The following is a 27,916-nucleotide window of genomic DNA, read 5'->3' as shown; positions in this document are numbered from 1 at the left end:
CTCGGGGTATTAAGAGGAAATCCATGAATTAGAGGCTACAGGAACCACGATGAATCTTCCTCAAATTATTTTGAGAGGAAAACAAGTCTGATACTATTTATGTAAACTTTAAAAACATGTAAATCACCACACAACATTTAGGGACATTTACTAAGGTAGTAAATGTACGAAGTTAGGAAAAGACAGGATTCAGGGTGCGGTTACTTCTGGAGGGGAACGGACTGGGTGTGCTGCTTAAGTGGGTCCTTCCTATCTGGTACACATATGGTTCCTATGCTGGGTGGTGGGGACATGGGTGCTCCTGACATACCTTTTTAAACATCTGAACTATTTTATAATACAGTTTATATTACATTTGTAAAGAGACATGTGAATATCAAATGAGGAAAGTGAAGGAAGGTCAAGTACTAAGCCCACTCTCCACACTGCTCCCCATCCCCACGCCCTTAGACAAGCTACAGCAATTCTGGTGTCACTGCTATGTGGGCTCAAGAGAAAAGACTATCAAATGCTGTAACCTGCACCAAAGGAGGAATTTAGGTTTCCTGAGGGATACTCACTGATTTTCACTTAACATAACTCAAGCATGAGTAAGATGTAACTTTGTCAATCACATAGCAGGCTCTGTTCTAATAATCTCTTTCCAACGTCTTATACATTCAACAGCCTTCTGGGGAAGGGAGTATCATTTTCTAGATGCGGAAACAGGCTTTTGTAGGACTGTTATTTGCCTAAGACCACACAGCATGGAAGTGGGGTCTGCAAATGACCCCACTTACAAACCAGAACACACACACACACACACACACACACACACACGACTTTTGACCAAACAGCTTTTTATTGAAAGACCGTAACACAAAGAAAGCTGGGGAAGGTGGAGTACAAGAAGGTGGGGACCCTCCCTGTCGACTCTACTCTGATTCCCATGAATATCAGGGAGGGAGACAGGAACCCAGAAAGGAAAATAAATCCTGATCAACCCGGCTAGCCCTGCTCCAGGGCCCAGATCCTGTGTCAGAGCCAAGGGCCAGGGAAGGAAGGAGGGACACTCTCCATCTGCCAAATACATCTGCCAAAGTCCACCCTGCCTGCCTCAGGCCTCCAGGAGCTTCCCCAGGAAGCGGAGGTTGAGGATCTTGAGCTGTTCATCCAGGTCCATGCGGACTATGCCATCCTCGCCATCAATGCTCAGCAGGACACCTGTGGCTTCCCGATCCTCACCCAGGATCACCTTCACCTGGGGGGGGCGGGGATGACACGACACATGGGGTCACAGTCCTTGGCAGCAGCCCAATGCCCCCACACCCCTTTGTCCTCCCCTCACCTTGTTGTTCTTGGTTGGGGTGATGGGCTCCAGGTGCTCACTGGAGATGCTGACAACCTTCTCGCTGTCCTTCAGGTACACGGAGCACATGCCTCCCTGGGGGTGGGGACAGCCTGGTCAGCCTGGCCTGCTCCCAACACAGGACTGATACCCCCCGTCAAGGGACATAGGATCAGGGCTTATTCTAAGAAGTCACTTTCCCAAAGTGACACAGGGGCAGGAAAGGTGAAGGCTGGGCCTGGTTCCAAGGCCTGGGGTCTGTGGTGTATGGGGGCAGGGTGATCAGATCAGCAAGGGAAGCACCAGCATGAAGCTAACTTTGGCCAAAAGGGAGACCGTTTCTCAGGCTCTTGACTCATCGTGCCCCAAACTGGCCTCAGTTTCTTCCCCACACTCGCTCCTCCTCCTGGGTCCCTGTCTCAAGGATGGCCCCATGGTCCCCGGCACCAGCCAGAGCTCTAGACCTCGTCTTAGTCAGCAACTTCACCAACAACCTCCAGCTCTGAGGCCTGTCCATTCAGCCTCCTGAGGGTCTCTCCCACCTCCCTCCTTCCTCTCCTCCCCACAGCCCTGTAGTGCAGCCTGACCTCCCTCTGGGCTCTCAGCCCCTGATCCAACTATGACAGAGCAACACAGTGAATTGATTCCAAACCACAGATCTGATCCCACCACTCCCCTGCTTAGATTCCTCCACCACCCACCACTGACCTCAAGACACAATCCAAGTTCCCCAGGCTGGCATGTGACCAGCTCCAGCCACTCCTCTGGCCTCATCACTCACCTTCCCCATGGAATCTTTATGTTCCAGCCACAATGAAGAGACTTCAACCCCCCAAATGTGCCAGGCTTTCCCTCACCTCCAGGCCTTTGCACGTGCACTCTATCTGGAACACACTCAACCCCTTCCCCGGCCATTTCTCTCGGCTTACTCCTGTTCATTCTTCAGGTCTCAGCGCAGATGTCACCTTCTCCAGGAAGCCCTCCCTGATCCTTTCCAAAGTTGGATAAGGTGCCTCCCCTGGGTTCACATAGCTCCCCTTGCCCTCTGGGCTTCCCATATCCCAGCTCTGGCCACTTGGGCTGTCACTGTCTGGAGACATGTCTGTCTCCCCCACTGGAATGTGAAATCTGTGAAGGTAGGGCCTGGAGCTGTCTTCCTCTCTGGTGTTTAATTAATTCAATTAATATTTACTGAAGGGCCAACAAGGTGTCGTCCCTCATCTAGGAACTGGGCCTACTTGGGAAGAAAATATAGGCTTGGTAATCAAAGAACCACACCAGGGTAAACTTTAAGCTTTTAAGCAGGTAGATAACATGAAAAAGAATTACATGGACCCATAAGAGACAGATCTGAGACAGCCCAAGTGCTTTCTTGAAGGATGAGTAGGAGTTAACTAGACAAAGAATGACAGGAAGAGAGTTCTAGACAGAGGAAAGTAATAAGCAGAGGCCCTGAGGCTGCAGAGAATTCAGTGACTGAGAAGAATGGAGAGAGGCCAGCAGAGCTGGAGCTGGGAACGCCCGGGGGCGTGGGTGCCTGGCGCTAAGCCGAAGCCTGGCACAGAGGAGCACTTAGTCCGTGTTACTGAACTGATCTCAGATGAGTGTCAAAAAGTAACCACACTCCTGGGTGCCAGTCACTGTCCCAGGCCGGTGGGGGCCCAGCCATGAGCACAAAATGTATAAGTCCCTGCCCTGTAGAGCTTACATGCCAAACCTTTCCACATCTATTTTTCCAGCTATAAATGAGTACTGGAAAATGGGGATAGACAGTTACAAAGAAAACAGAAAACAGTAACCAGAGAGACTGGGGACCCCAAAGCAAGGGATGCCCGCCCACCCACCAGCCTGGGCCCCACTTACCGTGACACTGCGGATGACGCCTGTCTGCCCCACCACTTGGGTATCCAGGTAGGTGTCCCGCACCTTCACCTGGATGTCAGTGGTCACCCAGTCGCTGGAGTTCTGCTCAATGCCTGAGCCCGGTGTGTGCGGGTTGTAGCCACCAGGGGAGGGAGCTCCAGGTGTCATCGGACTATAGCCAACAGGGCTTGGGCTGGGGCTGGCCTGTAGGGAAAAGGGATGTGGTCATTGGGAACAGGTTATTTGGCCTGGTTGTCCCTATAGGCCCAAGGCCCATCCTAGCCCACCACCCTCAAGGGCGTGCCAAGTGAGCAGTACCTGATAGGCCATGGGCGACGGGGTGGGGTGGTAGCTGGCTGGGGAGTGGGTGTTCTGGTAGCCTGCTGGGCTTGGCGCCACCTGGTGGTAGCTCTGGGGGCTGGGGCTGGGCTGGTAGGAGCCTTGCGGGGAGGGGGCTGCATAGGGGGAGAACTGGTCTGTGTTGTACCTGCAGAGACAAGGAGAGAGGGGGGCATTAGTCGGGGGCGTTAGAAGGGGAGAGAAGGAGGTGGTGGCAGTGGGGAGGGTTTGGGCAGCGGTTGATAAGGGCTAGCCCCAGTGGACTCACATGGCTGGCGTCCCTGGCGTCTGCGGGTTGTACTGCGGGTTGACCTGCGGGGATGAGGGGTCTGGGTAGCCAGGTGTTTGGGGATTGGGGGTGCCCCCATAGGCCTGTGGGGATGGGGTCGGCTCATCATCGAACGCGTACTCATATTCTTCCTCAGCCCTGTTGGGGAGAGACGTCTGTTGAGAATGACTGTGGTGATCGCAATGATATAGCAAATGCTTCCAGAACAGCGCTGAACACCAGGCAAAACCAAGGCAACTTCATCCTCACAAACAGCCCCATCCAGAGGCCTCCATTTCACAGGTGAGGAGACTTGGGAAATAGAGATGAGGCTGCCCAAAGTCACATGACCAAGATCACACCATTTGTCTCCAAGCCCAGGTCTTGACCACAGCATGCTACTATGATGGGAGCTGGAGAGATTACTTTGCCCCCAGCCCCAGCCTTGCCTACCCCTTCACATGACCAGCCTGGGGCTGGGAGCAGAGAACTCAGGGTGGACCACACAGACCCGTCCATCCCACAGAAACACAGCAGACCCATTCACGCACATGGGCACACACACCCAGTGGCTCAGGGAACCCTGCCCCAGCCCCCAGGTCCTGGCCCTCACCGTGATGGTGTGTTAGGATTGTTGGGGTCCCAGGCCCCACTCTGGGCAGGAGTGCGGCTGCCATCATGCAGGGGCGTCTGAGAGCCATAATGCGGGGTGCGACTACCTGGAACGGGAGAGATGTGTGTCCCTCAGTTCTGTCCTGGCTCCAGATCCCCCCACATTGCCCCTCATCCCCGTCCCCAGGGAGTGCTCACCATCCTGGAGAGGCGTCTGAGAGCCGTACATGGGCGTGCGGGAGCCAGAGCCGTACATGGGCGTCTGGGAGCCATACATGGGTGTCCGCCCATAGGTCGAGGTCATGCCGCCCGGGCGCCGTGAGCCCCTGTAGACACAGAGAACAAGTGGGGTGAGTAGGGCCCTTGCACCACCCAACAACCTCCCTCCCAGCCCTGCCCTGGCCCGTACACCGTGGTGAGGCGTTGACGGTCCACTGAGATGGTCTGGCAGGTGGAGTGCAGCTCTACGCGGGCTGTGGACTCCGTGGCATCTTTTACCACGCCAATGTAGCCTGGTGGGGAGGCAGGAGGTCAGGCCGGGTGGCTCTCCTTCACCGTGCCCCTCCCCAGGCCTCCACACGGCCTCGCAGGTCACCTTTGTAAGGGCCCTGGGAGATGCGCACAGTCTGGCCGATGAGCTCGTTGTCTCTCCGTCCCCGGCCCCTGCTCATGCCGCCACTGCCGCCGCCCGGGCTGCCAAAGCCACCACGCTGACCTGGGGAAGAAGACTGTCACGAGTCCCCGGGGCCACCCTCTCATGTGCTGTGCCCACAGCCAGGGTACCCTCCAGCCCCCTCTTCCCCTGACTCCCTCCACCCTTGGGTTAGGAGGCTCCTCTGGGGGCCCCCCACCAGAGCCCTGGGCTTTCCCATCACAGCCCTAACCACCCTGGGCTGCACTGTGGGGGGCGGGGGGCGGGTCTCCCCTGGGCTGTGAGCCCCATCATGGTCGGGCCAGCCCAGAGCAGACACTCAGTGAGTGTGGGCTCAACAGCCTCTCTCTTCCACCCCCCAGACATATCCCCACCCCAAATTCCCCTCACCTCCAGCACTGGGGTGCATGGGGCTGCTGATCCGGGGGCTCATAGGGGCAAAGCCACCTACTGTGAAGTTGGTCACATCTCGCGGCTGGGGAAAGGGCAAGAAGTGAACTGGAAGGCAGGGCCTGGGTGACAGGCTCCCAGCCCCTGCACCACACTGCCTGCTGCCATCTGGGAACAGTTACTGCTTGAACCTGCCCAGCAGCCATGCCTCCCTCCTTCTGGTCACAATGCCTCAATTTCCCTTTGGGAAAACAGTCACCCCTATGCCATTGTGGGCCTGTCAATCAAGAGGCCCAGGCCTCCCTTGGGCAAGGAGTGAGACTAAAATGTGGTAGTCAGGAATTTAAACCGCCAGTGACACAGAAACTGCAAGCCATGGGAATTCAGCATTCCACCTGCAGGGCCTGAGAAAACCATCTCCTGGTCCCAGCTCCCCAGATCCCAGGTTTGATTTCCTTTCTGATACCTGGTTCTGTACAACTTCCCTACAAATCCCACCTCAGGAACTTTGCTTTCCCCTGAGACATTCAGGTGGCTCTCTGACCCTTCCTTCAGGTCTCTGCTCAAATGCCACCTCCTCAAGGAGGTGAGTCTTTCCTTAACCTCCTCTATGTAAAGCAGCAGCCCCCATCATTCTCTGTCTCCTTATCCCGTTTTATTTTTCTTCATAGTGCTTGCCGTCAGCCCCCGCTGTACTATGCATGTATTTATTTATCTGTTCATCCCCAGAGCAGCAGCACTAGGAGGGCAGAGGTGCTTTTGTCTCGTTCACTGCCGTACCTCCAGTGTCAAGCACCCAACAGGTGCACAATACAACTGAATGAACAAATGATTTGGTAAATAGCTCAGTATCCCAATAACCCTTTTTTTCCATACTCTGCCAAGGACCTGACACTGACACCTGCCCTCCTAATCCTCCACAAGCCCATTCTTGTCACTCTTGGGGCCAGGGTAGGTCAGAGAGCCGAGTCAGGTAGCCAACAGACAGGGTGCCACCATGCCTGCCTCACCTTCGAGCCCCCTGCCAGCACCAGATGGCGGGTCTTGCAGACAAACATGCCCCCGTTCTCTACCAGTTTCTTGCAATGCAGGAAGGCGAAGCTGCGGAAAAGATGGCGAATCTCGCCCTCCCGGCCCTGGATGGGGAAGGACAGTCACTCTCGTGGCCATGTCCCACCCCAACTCTTTCAGATGTGACAGACGGGCAGGAGCTTATACTCACTGAGTGGGGGCCATCAATGACCTTGACAATGTCTTTCACATGGATGTTGTTCTGCTCTGAGTCCAGGGCCACGGCAAAGCGGTTGTCCTTCTTCCGGGTCACAGCCTGGTGCCTGACAGTCACCACCTTCCCATACATGTTCAGCACCTATGGAGGGAGGAAAGGGGATACTGAGGAGATGAGAGTAGAAAGGGGTGATGGGGAGCAGGGCTCCCCTACAGTGGGATGATTCTTCCTGTAGGAGACTGTCCCAAGCTCTGCAGGACGTCTAGACTCCCTGACTCTGGGGCAGGTAATGTCAGGGAACCACCCCCCAGGCACTGGGTCAACCGAAAATGTCCCCAGTCATTCCAAAACACCCTCTGGGAGGAGCCTCCTGGCAACTGAGCATCAGGGACCTGAGAGATGAGCAGAAGAATAGATGTTAACATAATAGCTAATGTCTACCCATCACTCTGTGCCAGACCCATGCTAAATTCTTCACACAAGATTTCACTGAGGCCTCAAAATTTCCCTGAGATGGATGCTGTCACAATTCCCATTTTACAGAGGGGAAATCTCAGGCCCAGAGAGGGCAAGTTACTAGCCCAGGGTCATACAGCACAGAGCAACAGAGCTGTGAATCCAGAGCCCAGTGTCCTAAGCATTTACGCTCTGTGGCTCCCACATGCACGGTGAAGGGGAGGAAGGCACCAGCAGCACCCAGCCCTTGAGAAAGCACCGAATGCCTGGGTACGTATCTGATATCACGGATTCAGTCACAACTAACGAAGTATATGCTGCTGCTATCTTCTTTTTACAGGGTGTGATACTGAGGCACAGAGAGGGTAAATGACATGCACTTGCCTGATATCACACAGCCGGCCATGGGTGACAGAGCCAGGTCTGCAACCCTGAGCAGTCTGGGATCTTAGCCACCATGCTCGGCCACCTCCCAGGATGAGGAGCTGGAGGGAGAGGAAGCCCCTAAAGTAAGCCTGCCTCTGCGTGTAGCACACACACCTGGAAGGTCTCCCGCTCCAGTCGCACGATGACACCCACGGTCTGGGGGTCCAGCTGCACCAGCTCCCCCCATTCATGCTGGCCCCCGACATCCACACCTGATGCCGTCTCGGAGCAGAGCTGCAGGTCCCGGGGGAGCACCTTCAGCTGTGGGAGATGGGAAAGGGTGAAGCAGGGTCCATGTGGCTCATCGGCCTTGGTCTCCTCCTGGCACATCCACCCCGCTCCCAGCCTTCCGCTAGCTACCTCGTGCATGGTGAGGTCAGAGAAGAGGATGACGAAGTTCTCCTCCACCCGCACAATGAGGCCTGTGTCGCCCTCGAACCGGCCGGCAATCACCTTCACGTGGTCCCCCATCTTGAAGTACTTCCGAAGTTCCTGGGCCGGGAACTCCAGCATGTCCTAGGGATTGGGTGTGAGGACAACGAGCAAGTCAGGGGAAGTCACCACAACCCACCTGTCTACCCATCTTCAGATTCCACTTGTAGTCTCAGAAAGACCCTGGCCAAAACCCACTCCAGGCTCACACCCCCAACCACAGACTACCCCAGGCCACCTGGACCAACCTCAGCCTGCCCCGGAGACTCAGGATATCAGCCTGGACAACCCTTTACCCCGCACAGAGACAGCCTGTCCCCAAGACATATGACACCAGACTAGACACCTCCTCAGACCCACCTGGAGACAGCCTCACCCCAGACACACCATGCTGGGCCTAGACAAGCCTCAGACACAGCCACCCCTAAGCAAACTAAAACCAGTGACCTCAAGATTACTCCACGGTTTCGTCATGCCCTCAACCCACCACGTACATACGGGCAGCATGGTACCCACCTTGAGGTCCTCGTGCTTGGGCATGATGGTGATCTTGTTGCCATCCACGCTGAGGATCTTGCCCTGCAGGTTGATGAGCTCACCCTCACACACCTCCACGTTGTCCCCAGGCTGGAAGTTGTGTTCCCGCTCCTTCCCTGCGGGGGGAGGCACAGGGCTAACTTGAGGGCTGCTCACCATGGGCCGCCCCCTCCTCGGCCTGGGTTACTGACCGGGACCAAATACCTGTGCTTTCAGTCACCACCTCGAGGTCGATGCCCTCTGGCTGGTCCTCAAACTTCTCCAGCTCAGAGAGTGTGGGCTTCACACCCTCCGTGATCTGAGCCCCAAGAGACAAGAGGAAGAGAAGGAAGTGGATGAAAGTCAGCGTCACAGCCCAGCTGAGCGGACTAGAGAGATGGTGAGATTAATCCCCTGGGGATACTCCTAACTTGAGGATCCAAGACAAGCCCAGATAACCCACTGCTCTGGGGCCTGGACTGCAGGAGGGAGAAAGCGTGGCCTCCCCGCTTCCCACCACCATTAGCACGACCCCCTCTGGGACCCTCACCACAGCAGACATGGCAAAGCTCTTGAACAGAAAGCCCTTCCGGCTGTAACGGTTCCCCTCGAAGATGAGGAAGTCACCATCAGAGGCAACGTCACCCCCCAGGGACCTGGGAGTTTGTGGGGGAGAGAACATTGGAAGGGGAGGTTAAGAGGAGAATCTTGCTGTACCTCAGTCTCCTCTGCTGCCAAAAGGGGAAAAGGACACAGGATGCCTGAGCCATCCCCTCCCAATACACATCCCTTGGTGAGAGTGACCTCTCACAAAGCCCGAAGGCCCCGCCTCAACAGAAGGGCGCACAGCACCCACCTTCTTGCACCCTGCTGCCTCCCCCGTCCCTGCTTTATTTTCCACTACAGCAAGTTTGACCCATCTTCCTAACTAGAATGGCAGCTCCAGAAGGGGGGAACTTAGCATCTTTTATTCACTATTTCCCCTATAATAGGGCCTGGCACACAGCAGGCACTCGGTGAGTACTAGCTAGACAAAGTATCAGACACTGCTAACAGTTAACACTCACAGACACATATGACCTCACTGACTCCTCCCCAAAGCCCATGACATCAGTAGTATGAGCCTTGTTTCCAGGGAAATGAGAGAATGAGGCTCAGGGAGGGCACACCACATGGCCAACATGGCCGAGCCCTTGAGTCTGAGAGTCAAGATTCAGATGCAGGGGGGCGGGACTCCCAAGCCTGTGCTTAACTCTACTGGCCCTGCATGTGGGACAGGGGGACCTTAGTTCCTGCCCCATGTTCCTAGAGTGGGGAGGGAAAGCCTGCCCCACTCTCAAAAAGGGAGCGTTGGGGAGCAGGCTGAGCTTCTCCTGCCAACTGCTCAATCATCTTCTCATTCACGTGGTACACTTGGCAAGAGGCGAGACTGCTCAGCTGCGCACGTCTGGGCACTGCGTCAGACCGGCTACTGGGGGGCAGGGAAGGGTCACTCTAGTTTGTGCTCAGCAGGGGATGTCCAGACGGGTGGAGACGAGTGGTGTAAATGAGTCCAATTCAGGCATGTGAAGTATTAATCTGGCCTGGCCTGGAGGTATTAGCCCAGCCTGGCAAATCAAAGGGCTCATTCTACAGTCCAGCCTTTAACAGAATGAAAAACTGGCTGCTCATGATGCGTTTCTGGAACAGGACCAGAGGAAAAGTGTCACTGGCTCTTGTTTCTCCACCTCCTCCTCTCCTGCCCTCCCACTGGAGCCCCCGGCAGCCCTGGAACACTGGAAACCCTGGGCTGCTCCAATGTTCTATCCAGCGGGGAGGGGGAGGGAGACACCCTGAGTGGAAGGGGCTCTGTACCCACAACTGAGGTGTCCAGGCATCAGGAGATGAGGGTAAGAGACTTTATAAAGCCTGATGTGTCAATAAATCTCATTTCAATATGTGATACCATTAATCACACTTACTAGGTGTCAAGTGTTATTCTGGGTACACACGCATATTAAATCATTTGAGTCTCAATACAATCCTAGGAAGCAGGGGTTACTATTATAATCTTTGCAGCAGAGGAAACCAAGGCACAAGGATGTTAAATAACGTGGCTAAGGCTATACTGCCAAGCTAACCACTCACAAACTACGGATGGCTCCGGGAGCCCAGCCCTGTCGGGGAACCTGCAAAGGCACATCCTACACCACAGCTCTGGGCACCCGGCCTGGCCCAGCCCAAGGACACTCACCTGATCTTTTCTGCATCAAACAGCCTCTGTGGAGGCCGCTTAAACTTCTTCCTTTTGGCAAACCAGTCTTTCTGTGTAGGAAAAGGGGCATGAGTAGGAAGGGTGAGGGACGAGGGCTTGGCCACCAGCAGGGGTATCAAGCACCCCCTCTCCCCACCGGCAGCACGTCCCCATGATACCAAGCTCATGCGGGCCTTGATGCGGTCATAGTCGATGCGCGGGATCATCTTCAGGGAGATGGTGTTTTGGCTGGGCTCCACGTAATCCACCTGAGAAGGCCAGACAGGTGGTGAGCAGGGGCCCAGCCCTCCCCTCCTGACCCCGGACACAGGAAGGGAAAGGAGATGCCAGGAAGGGCAAGGGACAGAGGGTTATGGGGAAGAAATGAAACCGCTGACAAGTCCCCCAAATTCACTCTCTAGCCTGTCTTCCCTCCATTCTGAAACTGAGTATCCACTGCCATCTTGACATCTCCACCTGGATGTCTAGAAGGTCCCGCACACCCAGCGTAACTGCAACTAACCTCCTGATCGCCCCAAACCCACTCCTCTCCCCATCTTGTCCCTCTCCATCCTTCCTTCTGCTCAGGCACACAACGTGGGAGGCATTCTTCACTCCTTTTTTCCTCTTACACCCATATCCAACCTGGTAGCAAACCGGTCAGCTCTGCCTTCAAAAATTCTGACCTCTTCCCGCTCCTCTACTACTGCAGCCTCAGTCCTGTCCTACCATCACCTGCCACCTAGGCTGTGGCAACAGTCTCCTCACTGGTCTCCCTGCTCCTGTGGCCCATCCAGTCTATTGCAGGGTTTCGCATCCGGGTAAGCCTTTGTTGTGGCGGCCGTCCCGCGCCTTGACAGATGTTAGCAGCACCCCTGGCTTCTAGCCCCTAGATATCAGACTCAACTCCCTCCCCAGGTGAAACAACCAGAAATGTCTCCATTCATTGTGCAATGTCCCCTGGGGGTACCCCTGCTTGAGAACCAGTGGTCTAGTCCCAATGCAGTCAGCAGCGTAATCCTATCAAAATCCAAGCCACGCTGTGTCCCTTAGAACCCTCCCATCTGACTCCAGTAAAAGCCAAAGCTCTAGGATGAGCCACAGGCCCCGTTGCCTCCCTGAGCTCATCTCCTGCCACTCTCACCCTCACTCACTCTGCTTCGGCCAGTGACGGTCCTAGCTCATGGGCTGCCTTCTGCCACACCCCTTCCCCGAGAACTCCACGTGGCTCACTCCCTCACCACCTTCAGATCTTTACTCAACACGCATAGAACATGCACAGAAGATGGTCATCCGTTTCCTGTGTGCTCGCAACAAAGTCCAGACTCTGCTTCACCTGATCCGAGTGGGGTTCTGCTCTCTGCACTAGTCAGGGGGCTGGAAAGGACAAAGAGAAAGGAGGGGAGGACAGAACAGAGAGCCCTGGCCTCCTCGGCCGCCCCACCCCAGCCCAGCCCCGGGCACCTGAGCGATGTCGTCCTTATAGATGCCCCGCTTGAGGCGGACCCAGGATTTTGGTTTCAGGTTGGCCACCTCCTTCACCACTTTGAGCACATCTGTCATCTCCTTGATGGGTACCATCTGCTGGTTCCAGTAGCCAAGCCGCAGGTTGCCCACGCCCTCGATGGCCTGCTTCACATGGGTCTGCTTGTAGGCCTCCACGTAGATGTAGCCCTTCACATGCTCTGGTGCCACTACCGACTTAATCTGCAGGGGCTGGAGGGCCGAGCCAGTGAAAAGAGACAGTGAGACACGACTGCTGGTACCAGGAATGACCGCCACCTCAGCAGTCTCTCTTCTAGGAATTTATCCCACAGAAACATGTTTGTGCAATGACCCCAACACAGGGACATTCACTGCAGAGCCATCTAGCATAGAAAACAAACAAGACTGGAAATTTTTAAATGCCCCCAAACAGGGACTTATTAAGTTATGGAATAACCATACAGACATAACTCGTTTTACTGCTCTTTGGCTTTAAAGCACTTTGTAGCTATTGTGTTTATTACAACTGAAGGTTTGTGACAGCCCTGCAGGGAGCAAGTCTTTCGGTGCCATTTTCCCAAAAGCAATTACTTTTTAGTTAAGGTATGTACATTGTTTTTTTTAGACATAATGCTATAACACACTTAATAGAATACAGTATAGTGTAAACATAACTGTTGCTTGCAGTGGGGAACAAAAAAATTCATGTGACTTGCTTTACTATGATATTCACTTTATTGTGAGGGTCTGGAACCAGTATCTCCGAGGTCTGCCTGTACCATGAAATACAATGTAGTACTTAAAAAAACAATGAGATGGATCTATATGTAGTGACACAGAAAGATACCCAACATATGTTCTGTGGAAAAAGCAACTAGAACCAAAGAGAGCTGGAGTGACTATACTAACAGCAGAGCAGACTTAAAGACAAAAATTATTACCAGAGACAGAGGACATTTAATAATGATAAAAAGTTCAATCCATCAAGAAGATATAAGAATTATAAATATATATGAACCTAACAACAGAGCCTCAAAATATAGGAAGCAAAACCCAACAGTAATGAAGAGAGAAATTGGTAATTCACCAATAATAATTGGAGACTACAATACCCCACCTTCAACAATGGATAGAACAATTAGACAGAAGATCAACAAGAAAACAGAATACTTGAGCAACTCTACAAACCAACAAGACTTAACAGACATCTATAGCTAGAACACTCTGTCAAACAGCAGTGGAATTCTCAGGGGCACACTGAACACTCTCCAGGATAAACCATATGTTAGGCCACAACACAAGTCTCAAATGTAAAAGGACTAAAATCATATCAAGTATAATATATCCTTCAACCACACAGAATGAAGTCAGAAATCAAAGGAAATTTACAAGGTTCACAAATATGCGGAACACACTTCTAAGTAACCAGTGGGTCAAAGAAGAAATCGTAAGGGAAATTTTAAAATATTTTGAGATGATGAAAACAAAAACACAACATATTAAATTTATGGGATGCAGAGAAAGCCATGCTTAGAGGTAAATTTACAGCTGTAAACACCAACTTAAAAAAATTTTTTTTTCAAATCAATAACCTAACCTTCCACCTTAAGAAACTAGAAGAGAAAGAGGAAATTAATCCCAAAACAAGCAGAAGGAAGAAATAATAAAGATCAGAGTGGAAATAAGTAAAATAGAGGTTAGAAAAACAACAGAGAAGACCATCAAAACCAAAAGTTGGTTCTTTGAAAAGATCAACAAATTTGACAAACCTTTTAGCCAGACTGACCAAGAAAAAAAAGAAAAAACTCAAATTACCAAAATCAGGAATGAAAGAAAGGACATTACTACCAACCAAACTTACAGAATTTTAAGGCATACTATGAATAACTGCATGCCAATAAATTAGATAACCTAAAGGAAATGAATTTTTTTGTAGAAAGACAAATTACTACAACTGACTCAAAAAGAAATAGAAAATGTGAATAGACCTATACGAGGTAAAGATATTGAATTAATAAGCAAAAAACATACACACACACACACACACACACACACCCCCCAAAGCCCAGGATTAGACGGCTTCACTGGTGAAATCTACCAAACATCTAAAAAATTAATACCACTCCTTCACAAACTCTTCTAAAAAATAGAAGAGGGGGGCTTCCCTGGTGGCGCAGTGGTTGAGAATCTGCCTGCCAATGCAGGGGACACGGGTTCGAGCCCTGGTCTGGGAAGATCCCACATGCCGCGGAGCAGCTGGGCCCGTGAGCCACAACTACTGAGCCTGAGCGTCTGGAGCCTGTGCTCCGCAACAAGAGAGGCCGCGACAGTGAGAGGCCCGCGCACCGCGATGAAGAGTGGCCCCCGCTTGCCACGACTAGAGAAAGCCCTCGCACAGAAACGAAGACCCAACACAGCCAAAAATAAATAAATTAATTAATTTTTTAAAAAGTTATAAAAATAGAAGAGGGGGGAACATTCCCAATTAGTCCTATGAACCCATTATTACCCTGATACCAAAACCAGACAAAGACATCATAAGAAAACTACAGACCAACATCTGTTGGTCTATAAACATAGATGCAAAAATCTTTAATGAAATAGAAGACCAAATCCAGCAACATGTTTTCATACAGTATGTGAATTATATTTCAATTTTTTAAAAAGCACCTAGTTTGTTTCCGTATTCGTTGTGATAGTGAAAAATGGAAACAACCTTATGTTTACTGTCATGGAAAGATGACTATGGTATTGACAAAAGGCTCTCTGCAGAATGATACGTATATAATACCATTTTATTTTTTTTAAATACCTATTTTTCAATATGCAGAGAAGACAGTCTGGAAAGACACACAAACCAACAGTAATTACTTCTGAAAAATGGGACTTGGGTATGGAGAGATTTTGGCTTTCATGATATACATGTACCACTTCAGTCCCATCTCAAATGGGGTCACTAGAATCTTGCCCAGGGCACAGGGTATAAGTTTGAGCACATTCAAAATCATGATTTGCAAATCCTGCAACTGTCCACTTGGTCCCACTGACACACACCCACTGTTTTGGCAGGTAAAAGCTATGCACTCAGCCTAACACAAATCATACTCAGTGAGAAAGTTACCAACCAGCACGTCCTGGTTCCAAAACTAACAATTATGCCTATGACATAATTACATTTACTGAACACAAGCTGCAGAACAAGTCCCAGCTAAGGGTTGGACATATTCAAAGATACTTAATCCTAATGATGCTGAGGGGCAAGCAAGGGGTGCAACGAGGGGAAGCGGCTTGATAGAGGTCACACAGCGAGGAAGCAGCAGGGGCAGGATTCAAAACCCAGGAGTCTAAAGAAAGATCTGTGCCCTTAATGCAGCATCTGCTGCCTTGCACGCAGGCGGCATTACTTCATGTTTTGTGTGTTGTGTGTGAATGAGCCCTTAAGGGGCAGGGACCAGCTCTGGCATGGTCACGGCTGTATCCTCAGCATCTCCCAATGCCGGGACCAGCCCAGAGGAGGGGCTCAGAGGATTTTGATAACTGAGTGAAAGAGCGAAGGAAGGAATTCTCCTCCCAAAAGGCCTGTTCTGTGATGCACTTAGCCACACTGCCCTATGGTAGGACTCCCAACCAAACAGTAAGAGGGTGACAGCTGCCCACCAGGGTTGGTGAACAGGCAGAACTCGTTCTCAGGCAGAAAAGGCTCAGGGAGCTAGATGGCTGACTTCCAGAGGGGTGCAGGGGCTGGGGAATCCTGCCAGAAATGCAGAGAGAATGAAGACGGTACCTCTGTCAGGCATGAAGAACACTTTGATCCAGAAAGTGGTCATTTTCTAGCTGAAGCAGCTCACCTAACAGGCAGTGCTGCTCAGCGCAAGGGGTACCTGGTACCCCTGAACCTGTACTGTCCCTCACTCTGGGCTTTACCTGTCTCTCACCCACAAGCTGCCTGCCTACCCGACTTACCGTGTCTGTGAACTGGTAGGCAATGAACTTGCGCATCAAGGAAATGGCTGTGGCCCGTTCCTCCCCAATCTGGAAGAAGAAAGGCAGACTTAAGAGAAATGACAAGATGGAGAACAGGACATAGAAAAGGGGGCAGGAGACAGCAGCAAGAAAGACAGAGTCGGGGGAGGGCAAGATAAGAGTAGGGGATTAAGAGGTATAAACTACTATGTATAAAATAAAATAAAGCTTTAAGGATATATTGTACAACACAGGAGACATAGCCAATATTTTCTAATAACTATAAATGAAGTATGTTTAAAATATTGTGAATCACTATGTTGTACACCTGAAATTTACATAATATTGTAAGCCAACTATACCTCAATGAAGAAAAGAAAAAAAGAAAGAATCATCAGTCAAAAAACATAAAGTAAGACAGCGGGAATTCCCTGGCGGTCCAGTGGTTGGACTTGGCGCTCTCACTGCCAGGGGCCTGGGTTCGATCCCTGGTTGAGGAACTAAGATCCTGCAAGCCACGTGGCGTGGCCAAAAAAAAGATAAAGTAGGAGAGAGAGAGGAGCAAGAGAGGTGGAGAGATTACAGAGCAAGAGTAATGGCCAGCAAGAAAAACAGGGAGGAGACACTGAGGGCGGGAGGGAGGGAGAGGGGAGGGGGGGAGGAGGGCAGGGGGAGAGAGAAGGATGTAGAGGCAGACAGAAGGAAGAGACTGACAGATCAAGGAGACCCAGGAAAGACAGAAGGCGAGTTCCCCCCAACGAGGCCGCCTCTCCCATTCCCCTGCCTCTCCCAGGCCATGAGGCCAGAGCACACACCTTACATTTGACAGTCCACAGATTGGGATCCCTGACAGGAGAGGAAAAGGAAGCCTTTTAGTGAAACTGTCTCATCATGAAACATACAAATCACCACACCCATCCTTCTTCCTCTCCCTCCACACCCTCTCCCTTCTCCATCCTTCCATCCATAAGCAGAGAGGAGGAGAAAAGTGCCAATCTGCCCCTCCCCTCTTTCCCCACCATCCACCACTCTGTCTGTGTGACACTGTGACCTGACTTATTTCAGGGAGTGAGCCGTGTGGGCACATCACCCCAGTAAAAGTTCCCACCTCGGCCCTCCTGTCCCACCCCCTTACTTGACTCCCGGGAGCAGCTGCTGCTGGGTGATGTCATCCGAGAGCTCATCAGATCCTCCATACACCCTGGAGAGAGAAGGGCCGTCAGGAAGGAAGGGGTCTGTCAGACCCCTGACCCTTCTCAGAAAGGAACCACCTGCTCCCAGCCTCCCATCAGCCCAGCCCACACCCTTACGTCTCTCCCACAGATGACTTTGCGTATTTCTTCATGTAATACTCGCCCAGTTCTTCTTCTCGCTGGTCCCTGGGGTGTGAGGGGGAAAGTAAACAAGAATTGAAGGTTGAGGAGAGGAAGGTGGGCTGACCTGCCTCCAAACCTCCCTTTCCCCTCACTGCTTACCTCCAGAGGTTTTGCAGGCGGCGAGCCCCGGAACGGTCTTCATCCAAGACAACATTGTCAATATTGGAGGCTGCAAAAAAAATGGGCAGATGGGGTGAGTAAGGGGAGATGAAGAGCAAGCAGGGGCCTGGAGAAAGCGGTGGGGGTTAAGGGGGTCAGAGGTGGGTCCTGGGGCAGCAGATACCTCACTGAGGAAACCCCTAACCCTCACCTTCCTATTCTGGCCTACTCAGCATCCTGCTTCTCAGTGTCCTCCTTCGGGATGGGGCCCAGCAGTTGGGGACATCCAGCTGTTCCCCATCTCATCGCCACTGCCTAAGCACATCCTGAACTCCGTCCCAGCCCCCCCACCCCTTCACCCTGCTACCGGCAACGCTCACACTCACACATACACGCACACATAAACACATACACGCTTTCCCAGGCCAACAACTGCTGGAGACCTGGCCCCAGACCCCCTGCCTCTGGACCCTACGTGAGTCAGAGCCCCTGGGGCAGGGGAGGGGTCAGGGGTGAGGGAGGGTGCCACAGGCAGGAAGGAGGATATGTCAGGATATGGGAGGAGGGTCGGGGAACCACACTTTTCAGGTTCTTACCTTCAATCTCTTCTACTTGGAGGAAGAGGAGGTGGTGGTGGTGGTGGTGGTGGTGGTGGTGGTGGTGGTGGTGGGCGAGGGCAGACAAAGTATGAGCAAAATTATAGCAGCGAAATCAACCAATGGGTTGGGGGAAGGGGAAGGGAGGGACACAAGAAGGTTGAAAATCAAAAGTAAAGGCCAGGCACCAGGTGGTGGGGGGAGAAGCCGAAATGTATGAGGCGCACAGAACGGAAAATAACAGGGAAGGGGTGGCACTGGCCCAGGAAGTGGGGGGTATCTTGGGATAGAGCCTGTCCCACCCCCACAGCCCCCAGAAGGGATTCACTGGGGCCCTAGGAGCCCAGAGTCCTCTCCCCACAGCCCACATCCCCCCAACTCATGGGCCTAAAAGGAAAAGGGTGCGGAGCTGGCCTCTCTGGCAACGACAGAAAGAAGCAAGGTGAGGAGGGTGTGGGTTGGGGTGGTTCAGGGCATGGGGGTGGGGATGGGCTCTCAAGACCCTCTCGGCCACACCCCCAGTGTCTCCCAGAGGTGGGGCCCACACACACCTTTCTCCAGGATGTCCTCTGCTCCATCCTCCCACTGGTCCTCATCCTCATACTCATCGTCCACATCTGAAACGGGAACACCAGGTGGTCAGGGGGGCATCCAGGGGAAATATGACCTCATGACGACAGCTCTCAGGAAACATCTCCTCTGGGCAACAGGCACTACAAATCCCCACCTCACAGGTCAGGACACTGAGGCTCGGACAGGTGAGGCTCTCACCCAAAGCCTCAGAACTGCTTCAAGTAGCAGGGTCAGGTCTAATGTGCAGATCCGCCTGACTCTAAAAGTCATCCCTCCCCCTACCACCCACAGATCCATTTTAAAAATAAGATAAAAATAAGCAAGCAGAAAAGTTCCCTCCCAACTATCAAGGGAAGGGAAAATTGGTATATAGGTTTTTTTTATTTGTTTGTTTTTTTAAAGATAGGGTTTGTGGTTTGTTGGTTTTATTATTATTCGCTTACATTTGTAACAGCCAGCCCTTATTGAGAGCATACTGTGTGCCCTGCCCTCCTCTGAGTACTTCCCAAATCCCTCATTGAATCATCCTGGCAACCCTAAGGGAGGTACCACCATTGTTCTAATTTTACAGTAAGGGCTCTGAGACCCAGAGAGGTCAGCTAACTTGCCTAAAGACTCTCAGCTGATACCTGAGAGGCAGTCTGGCTCCAGGGTCCATGCGCTTAACCTCTCCACTACATTACATATACTCTTTTGTATGTATCGAATATTACACTAAAAACTGAAACAACACACAACGAAAAAATCAAAAGTGTACACAGGATGTAAGTGTACAGTGAGTCTCCCTCCCATTTCTAACCCCTTTCAGTCCCCTTTCTCAGATGTGACCAGCTTCTAGTCTAGAGATAATCTGACCTTATATAAGAAATGCATATAAATCCCCCACCACTATTTTCCCTACACACAATTTTCTTTTCTATAAACTTAATTATTATTTATTTATTTATTTTTAGCTGCATTGGGTCTTTGTTGCTGCGCGCAGGCTTTCTCTAGCTGTGGTGAGCGGGGGCTACTCTGTTGTGGTTGCGTGCTTCTCACTGCGGTGGCTTCTCTTGTTGCGGAGCACGGGCTCTAGGCGCGCGGGCTTCAGTAGTTGTGGCACGCGGTCTCAGTAGTTGTGGCTCGCGGGCTCTAGAGCACAGGCTCAGTAGTTGTGGCGCACGGGCTTAGTTGCTCCGCGGCATGTGGGATCTTCCAGGACCGGGGCTCGAACCCGTGTCCCCTGCATTGGCAGGTGGATTCTTAACCACTGTCCCACCAAGGAAGTCCCCTTCCACACAATTTTTTAACATATTGTTCTATCCCACCCTCTTTTTTAAAGCAATACTAGTAGCTTGGAGCTCTTCCATAGCAGCACATGCCTCATTATCTGTCCTATAGTTCATTATACCAAGCCCTTATCATCGATGGACATCTAAGTCACCAAACATTTGCAACTGCAAACAGGATCCCAGCAAGTGTCTTTGTTCTTGTATCCTTATGTACCTGTGGGGTGAACTCCTAAAAGGGAATTGCTGGATCTAGGGTCCTGGTGTGGTAGATGTTAACGGGCACCGCCACAGGCAGTGCTGAATGTCACTCCCACCACCACCAAGTGGGTGTCCCTAGTGGCCCACATCTTTGTCACATGGCATGTTATCCGTTCTCTTGATCTGAGCCCATCTGCTGTCTAAGACTTTCTCTCTAAGCAAGGACTCCCTCCCTCTCAGCCTTTCAGAAAAGGGCCGAAGCTCTCTGAGAACCAGGAATACCTAGAGCATCTCCTGCCCCTCTGTTCCCTGGTTTCCTCTCAGTTAAGAAGGTCCCAAGAAAATGAAGGGTGGTGTTCCAAGTCGCTCCTCTTTACCTGCGTGTGGGAAACAAGCACTCTCATGTATGGATGGTGGGAGTATCAAGTAGTGTGACTTTTTCAGGAGCTGATATTTGGCCAAAGGTATCAAAAAGCTTTAAAAACATATGCATCCCCTTTGTCCAGCAATTTGACTTACAGGGATTTACCATGTAAAAAATCTGCCACGTCTGTGTTAGATGAAAAAACTACATCTTCATTTTCACTAATCTCTAAGTGAAATTTAGTATTTACATCAATTATGCGCAATGGCAACAAACCACAGTAGTGTTAGCCATGAAATCTGATATTTTCATAGCACAGTACAGCTATAGATATCTCAAAATATTACTCACAATCAGTGTTACTTCAAAATTAGATTCTTAACAGATCCTCCACTAAATCTTGTTATTTCAATGTGCTAAAAAAGAAGCACATACATCACAATGTTCTTTTAATATTTAGATACTGTATTTCAATATAATTGTTTTCTTTGGAATCCTATGTATTTTTTTTAATGCATTTCAGAACATGATTCTGAGAAGGGTCAGGGAATCACACTTCCATAGGTTTCACCAGACTCCAAAAGGGGTCACGGTACAAAAAAGATTAAGAACGCCTGATCTAGGTAATAACTTGCATATGTGAGTCTAAATGTTATATGAAGATGTTCACGGCAGTGCTGCTTATACTACTGAAAATTACAAACAACATCAATGTCCCACAAGAGACTGGTTCCATAAAGCACATCACAGAATGGAACAATGTGAAGCCATTGGAAAAAACAGATATTTCAACAATGATGATGATGATGATGAGAGCAGCTAAAATTTACTGAGTACTTGCCAAATGTTCAGAAAACTTTCCTTTCAAGAATTAACTCATTCAACCTAAACTATCTATGTTATTTCTACCTCCACAAGCATTGAACAGAAAAGCAGTTACAGAACAGCAGATACATTGTGGGTCTTTGTAACATAAATAATAACCCTGTTTTCTGAGGGCCTACTGCAGGCTGGGCATTACACTTTGGGCTGCCATCAGCTTGGCGTGCTTTACATGCATAGTCCCCCAAATCCCCAAAATATCCCTGCTGAAGTAGGCAGAACTGCCTGTCCCCCTGTACAAGGGGGAGAAGAGGCTCAGACAGACAGGCAGCAACTTGCCCAGGGCCACGTGGAGAAAAGAGCAGAGCGAGGCCAGAAGGGACCTGCATCTGTCAGCCTCCACTACCCTGTCCAGCTGCCTACTTCTAGGTCATCTGAGCTTTTCACGATTAGTAGTTTTTTAAAGGAGGTTAATGGCATTGTAACTGGGTTTTAAAAGGATCTATCTTATAGAAATACATATGAAATATTCTGGGGTTAAATTATGTATTTGGGATTGGCTTCAACATCATCCAGTGGTGGGTGGGAGTGAGAAGGAATAAGCAAAACAGGTGCAGCACTGAGCTGTTCACTACTGATACTAGGTGATGGCACACAGGGGCTCCGTAAACTACCCTACAATCGTGTGTCTGACATTTACCAAAAGAAAATGTTTAAAAAGTACATTGGAGGGCTTCCCTGGTGGCGCAGTGGTTGAGAATCTGCCTGCCACTGCAGGGGACACGGGTTCGAGCCCTGGTCTGGGAAGACCCCACATGCCGTGGAGCAACTAGGCCCGTGAGCCACAACTACTGAGCCTGCGCGTGTGGAGCCTGTGCTCCGCAACAAGAGAGGCCGCAATAGTGAGAGGCCCATGCACCGCGATGAAGAGTGGCCCCCGCTTGCTGCAACTAGAGAAAGCCCTCGCACAGAAACGAAGACCCAACACAGCCAAAAATAAAAATAAATCAAAAAAAAAAAAAAAAAAAGTACATTGGAGAAATAGAACTGAAGGTGGAAGTCCAGCCTCTGCTCAGCACTCGCCAGCCCTGTCACATACCAGCCTCATCCAGAATGAAGCCGCCATGGCGGGGTTTCTTGGGGGGCCGGTCATCATCTTCCTCCTCCTCTTCCTCATCATATTCCTCCTCCTCTTCCTCCTCCTCTTCTTCCTCAGGCTCTTCCTCCTTCTCACTACCTGCTGCACTCCGCCGCTCCTCCTCTACCTGCAGGGTCAGGTAGGGTTGGGGCACCAGTGTACTGAACCCCCCAAATCCAGACACCATGCTCTCCACCCCTAAATCTGACCTCAGCTCTGCCTGGACGATCACAGCCCCCTCTGCTCTGCATACATGCCCTTCCACCCTGGCCAGGCCTCCCTGGTAGCCATCCTATCTCAGTGACAGCACCGCCATCCACCCAACCAATATCTGGGAGCTGACCCCACCCCCAACTAGATCTCCTTGCTAGCCTCCACCGAGCCTTTAAATGTTATCACTCCATTAGGTTTGGTCCTTGGCTCTTGTCTCTCTCCATGCTACAACTCCCCCGGGCCATCTCATCCACTCCCTTGGCTGTGGTGGACATCTCTGTGACAACGACTCCCATATCTGTTTCCAGTCTACACTGCTGCCAAGGCCACTGACCGCCTCTCACAGCTAATTCTATGGACATTCTTTGGTCCTTACCTATAAGACCTCTCACACCACCGACCACTCTCTATGTAGGGAAATGCTCTTCCCTTGGTGTCTGCCACATCACACTCTCCTGGCTTTTCTCCAACCTCTCCGCCTGCTCCTCTGCAGGCTCCCTTTACTGTGCTCACCTCTCAAATACTGGCTTCAATCACCAGGGTTCAACCAAGGGCCAACTTTCCTTCTCCCTCCATGCACTCTCTTCCTGGCCATTTTACCTTCCACGATCTCACTTACTGTCTCTGTAGATGACATCCCATCTGTCTCCAGTCCCCTACTTTTTTCCAGAACTAGAGACCCTCATGTGCCAGCAGCCTCCTGGATACCTTCGTCAGATGTCCTCTGAGCCCTTCACAACCACCATACCCCAAACTGGCCTCTGTGTCTTCCCCTAGACCTGTGCTTGCCTCCTCTAGCTCCCATCAGGCACCAAATTCTTGACCTTTCTGCTTTTTGAGCATCATCTCTTCAATCCGTCCCTTCTTCCCCATCTGCACAGCCCCTAGCCTAGGCTAGAACACTGCCCTCTAAATCTGAATCCTTGCCCCAGGTTCCTTTGTTGTCTCTTGGCCTCCAATCCCTCTTTTTCATACAAACCACAAAAGGAAATGATCCACACAAAACAGTGTTCCCCAAACTTCAACCCTTCCCTCATTAACTTCATGACTTCTTGCCATGTCCACATCGGTACAACCCATTTATCTAATATTTTCTTTAAATTCACTAAAATTTTTACTTCTGAGGCAAACTTGTTTTGAAATGTTTCAGAAGTTAAAACTCTTTAAAGGTTAACTAGTTATAAACAGAAAGTGCCCATAATGATAAAAGCAAAACAATGAAAACAATGTTACTAAGTCCCAACATGATATTGTTGCCTGCTGCAGGCTAAGTCTAAGGCCTGTTCTCCCTGCCAAACACAGAGACTAGCAAATTTCAGAAAGGTGTTCAAGACACAGTAGCACTAAAGTGAAACTTTCTCCATGACCCAATTAAAAGACAGAGTATGCAACTAAAAAGAAAATAACTTTCTCACTAAATGAGTCAATGTGGCTTCAGGTCTTATTCTTATTCCACCTAAAAGCACTTCTCATTACTCCCCACCTGGAAAACATCCTACAGTCTTGGGAAACTATGACCTAAAGCACGAATCTGGGGGACTTCCTTGGCGGTCCAGTGGTTAAGACTCCACACTTCTGCAGGGGGGCACGGGTTCAATCCCAGGTCAGGGAACTAAGATCCCACACGCCGCACCATGAGGCCAAAAAACAAAAACAAACAAAACCAAAACAAAACAAAACAAAAAAACACGAATATGATCATTTGGTCCCCTGCTTAAAACACAGCCACGGCTCCCCACTGCCCTCAGGTAAAGAACCAGCTCCCTAGCAGCCTGGTCTGGGAGTGCACACTGTGCCCTCTGCCTCTCCCTCTCATCCCGCCTCGCTGGGCTCCCCCTCCTAAATGCTAGGTTCGAGCCACACCGAACCACTTACAGCATGCTCTCATAGCACTGTCCATCATCCATCCTGGTCCTCAACATAAAAAGCCTTTCTCTTCTGCCTCTTGTTCATACTTCAATCAAAATACCCTCTCTTCCAGGAAGCGATGCCCAGGAAGTGATGCCTGCCCCCTCCCCACCAGGGAAAGTCAGGCACATTCTCTGGGCTCACAACTCTCTGGGCTTCCTCCATCACAGCCCTGACCACTGAGAGCTAGCTCCCTAAGTGAAAAGCCCATGCTAGCTCAGGCATTGCTGGGTCCCTAACATACCACCCAGCCTGGGGCTGGGAACAGAAAATGACTTTAAAAAAATAAGGCTGACCCTTGAATAACATGGGGGTTAGGGGCTTCAACCCTCTGGGTAGTCAAAAATCCACACATAACTTATGGCCAGCCCTCCGAATACAAGGTTCCTCCGTATCCACGGTTCTGCATCTCAGGATTCAACCAATCCTGGATCATGCAGTACAATTTACTATTGAAAAAAAAATCCACATATAAGCGGACCCAAGCAGTTCAAATCCGTCGTGTTCAAGGGTCAATTCTATTTGCTTAATACAGAATCCTAACTAGCTCACAATGTCCCTTACTTTAACAACTCAAACTACAAGAGGACCACAGCCTGACTTCTAGGAACCTTGTCATCATCTCCCTGGCTCAGTCCCAGCAGTCTTCTTTCCAAACCTGGCTCTGCATCCTCTGAGGAGATAGCTCTCACTACTATCTCTACGTTACCTCAGGGCTTGAACGCGCTCTTACACAGTCCGTCCTCAGCATCCCCTGGAGTAACCATTTGCTTATAAAACTACCTCCACCTCAAGACAGAGAGCTCATGAGGGTCTCATTACCATCAGGCTTTAACCACAAGCAAAGTGTCTTGAAGCCATGAGTCAGAGACCAAGGACTCAGTGAGACAGCTTCAAGTAAAGGCCCTTCGTGTCATCTTCCCTCTTGTCCCATTCCCACCATGGCAAGCTGAGGACTCCCCAAAGGACACAACAAGGATTGACAATCAAATGCCTGCAGAGGGCAAACAGGAAACGTAAATCAGTAGGGCAGCTCAAGGGAAACCTATGGCACTCTTCACCTACCTGATGTTTTCCAGAACACAGGTTTATGAAATCTTTCCTTTTCTTAAATCTGCATGATGACAAATGGCAATTAATATATCCCGGGAACTGGAGAGAATTCCCAACTTTAAAGAGGGGGTGCCACTTCTTGAGAAAAGGGCTGCTGTGGGTGTCACTCAGGTTGCTGGCTCCTCCCATTGTCCCAGAAAAGCAAGAAAGCTTGATTTTCACATGAAATTTCTACAGGTGTTGGCAACTAACTTAAGCAATAAGTTAACGTTTCTATAATCATACTACCATCTCTTTGTCTGTAATTGTTGCCTACTAAGTGTAAACTCTGTGAAGGCAGAATTTTGCCTTGCTCCACTCTCTCCAACACCTAGGAAGTATCTGGAACATAGCAATAGATGCTCAAACATTTACCTGTTCAACAAATGAGTAAATGAGAAATAAATAAAACAGGCTAATAGCTAATAAAATAATATTTGAAATCAGGTATGTCCCAGGAAATGTTTATTTGGTTCCTAAAACAGTGACATTCAACAGACCCCTCTGGGTTGAAGCTAAAGTGATCCTTTCAAAATATTAGATCACATGCTTCCTTTGCTCAAAACCTTCTCATGGCTTCATCTCACTCAGTTAAGGACAAATTCCTCACCACAGCCTTTAAGATTCGACAAGATCTGGCTCCTGTTACTTCTATGTTGCACTCACTCTGATCCAGCCAAACCGAACTTCTTGTTACTTTTTGAACACCACAGACATGCTCCCAACTTTGCACTTGCAGTTCCCCATTACTGGAACACCCTTCTTCCACAAGACATGCCTCACTCACTCACCCCACAAATCTTTTTCCAAATGTCACCCTCCCAGACTCACCATGATCACCCTACTCAAAGTGCAACCAGCACTCCCTATTCCCCTTCTCTACTCTACTTTTCTCCAGAGTACCTTCTAGCTAACTAAATGATTTACTTCTCAGTTATGTTTGTTTACCTTCACCAGACCAAAGAAAGATTCTAAAAATCTGTTTTGTCTACTGGTGTAGCCCAAGGGTAAAGAAGTGTGTCTAGCATGTAGTAGACACTAGAAGTATATTTCTGGAATGACTGAGCACACCTAAAAATAAAAACTAATAGTGAGTTCTTACTATATGCCAAGTCCTTCAAACACATCATTTGTTATCGCACTGTACCTGGAACATCCCCGGCCTCCAGCACCTGAGCCTCTGCTTGACTTGGGCTTGCCTACTTCCCTATCTCTCCCGACAACCTGGAAGCTCCCAGAGGCCAGAGCTCCTTCTGATCCCCGCTAAGCTCCCACATGGGCCGTTCTGCCCTGGTCCCGTCCCCAGGCGCAATGCCTCCCCCAGCGTCCCAGCCACAGACCTCGGCCTCCTCGCCGTCACTGCTGCGCTCGCTATCCTCCTCCTCGGAGAAGTTGCTGTCTTCGCTGTCCGACATCTTCTGCTCGCAGGAAAAGACGGCGGCCTCAGCGCTTCCCCCAGTTCCGAGCCCCACCCCGAGCCTCAGTTTCCCCTCGGGTTCCCGGGGAGAAGAAAAATCCCCTCAGCGCACTTCCGGCAGCCTCGTTCCGGCAACCGTGATCCCGAAAGGGGACCACCCCCCCACACGCCACCCGCTATACCTCCCGAGTCCCCGAATCCGGTCTCTACACCTCCTTGGCCCCCGGCGACCGGGCCTGCCACCACGGCCTCCAACCCAGCCGCTCACCGCTCAGGTGCCACCTCCACCTTCGGCACCAGCCGCTGTTCACACGACGCCTGACTGAGACTGACGTGCCCTCTCGCGAGAACCTACCACTAGGCCCCGCCTAACGCGAGATTTCTGGGGCTCATCCCCGACGACGCACTTCCAGGACGCCATCTTGAGAGTGGCAGAGTTGTCTTAAAGTAGACCGTGGAGCTGACATCTTGGGATGGTCAAATAGGAGTGTTATAACCCCCTGGGATCGGCCTTTTCTAGCCAGAAATAAGTGCTTGCTCGAATTTAGTCCAGATCACTAACGTGGTGTGCCAAGCCGTGAGGAAGCAGGGAATTAGCAAATAATAACAAATTTGCAAATAAATCAGACTTTATCTCACAGCCTCTGAAACGTTCCTAG

General features: G+C 50.7%; 1 protein-coding gene across 2 annotated transcripts; it reads right to left on the bottom strand.

Annotated features, from left to right (window-relative positions):
- Positions 1-822: 822 nt before the first annotated feature.
- On the bottom strand, positions 823-27,595 carry SUPT5H (SPT5 homolog, DSIF elongation factor subunit). 2 transcript variants are annotated; one of them, XM_061174593.1, is made up of 30 exons: positions 27,526-27,595; positions 27,181-27,258; positions 22,589-22,754; positions 18,813-18,878; positions 18,262-18,273; positions 17,666-17,735; positions 17,501-17,569; positions 17,326-17,391; positions 17,006-17,036; positions 16,191-16,259; positions 12,207-12,458; positions 10,922-11,011; positions 10,743-10,813; positions 9,060-9,165; positions 8,735-8,828; positions 8,510-8,646; positions 7,922-8,077; positions 7,676-7,822; positions 6,674-6,820; positions 6,462-6,587; positions 5,452-5,536; positions 5,005-5,124; positions 4,819-4,921; positions 4,608-4,735; positions 4,411-4,516; positions 3,798-3,956; positions 3,509-3,677; positions 3,191-3,394; positions 1,328-1,423; positions 823-1,240 (listed from the first exon to the last, which is right to left on the bottom strand). In XM_061174593.1, exons 2-30 carry the CDS (start codon positions 27,253-27,255, stop codon positions 1,097-1,099), a joined length of 3,264 nt encoding a protein of 1,087 aa, XP_061030576.1. In that variant the 5' UTR covers positions 27,256-27,258; positions 27,526-27,595; the 3' UTR covers positions 823-1,096. The 2 variants fall into 2 exon arrangements, with proteins under 2 accessions (XP_061030576.1, XP_061030577.1); XM_061174594.1 differs by lacking the exon at positions 18,262-18,273.
- Between the last annotated feature and the right edge of the window lie 321 nt (positions 27,596-27,916).

This window comes from Eubalaena glacialis, chromosome 18 (genome assembly GCF_028564815.1).
Source record: "Eubalaena glacialis isolate mEubGla1 chromosome 18, mEubGla1.1.hap2.+ XY, whole genome shotgun sequence".
Taxonomy (NCBI): Eukaryota; Metazoa; Chordata; class Mammalia; order Artiodactyla; family Balaenidae; genus Eubalaena; species Eubalaena glacialis.
The sequence above is the reverse complement of the archived record's forward strand: the minus strand, read 5'-3'. Positions and strand labels throughout refer to the sequence as shown.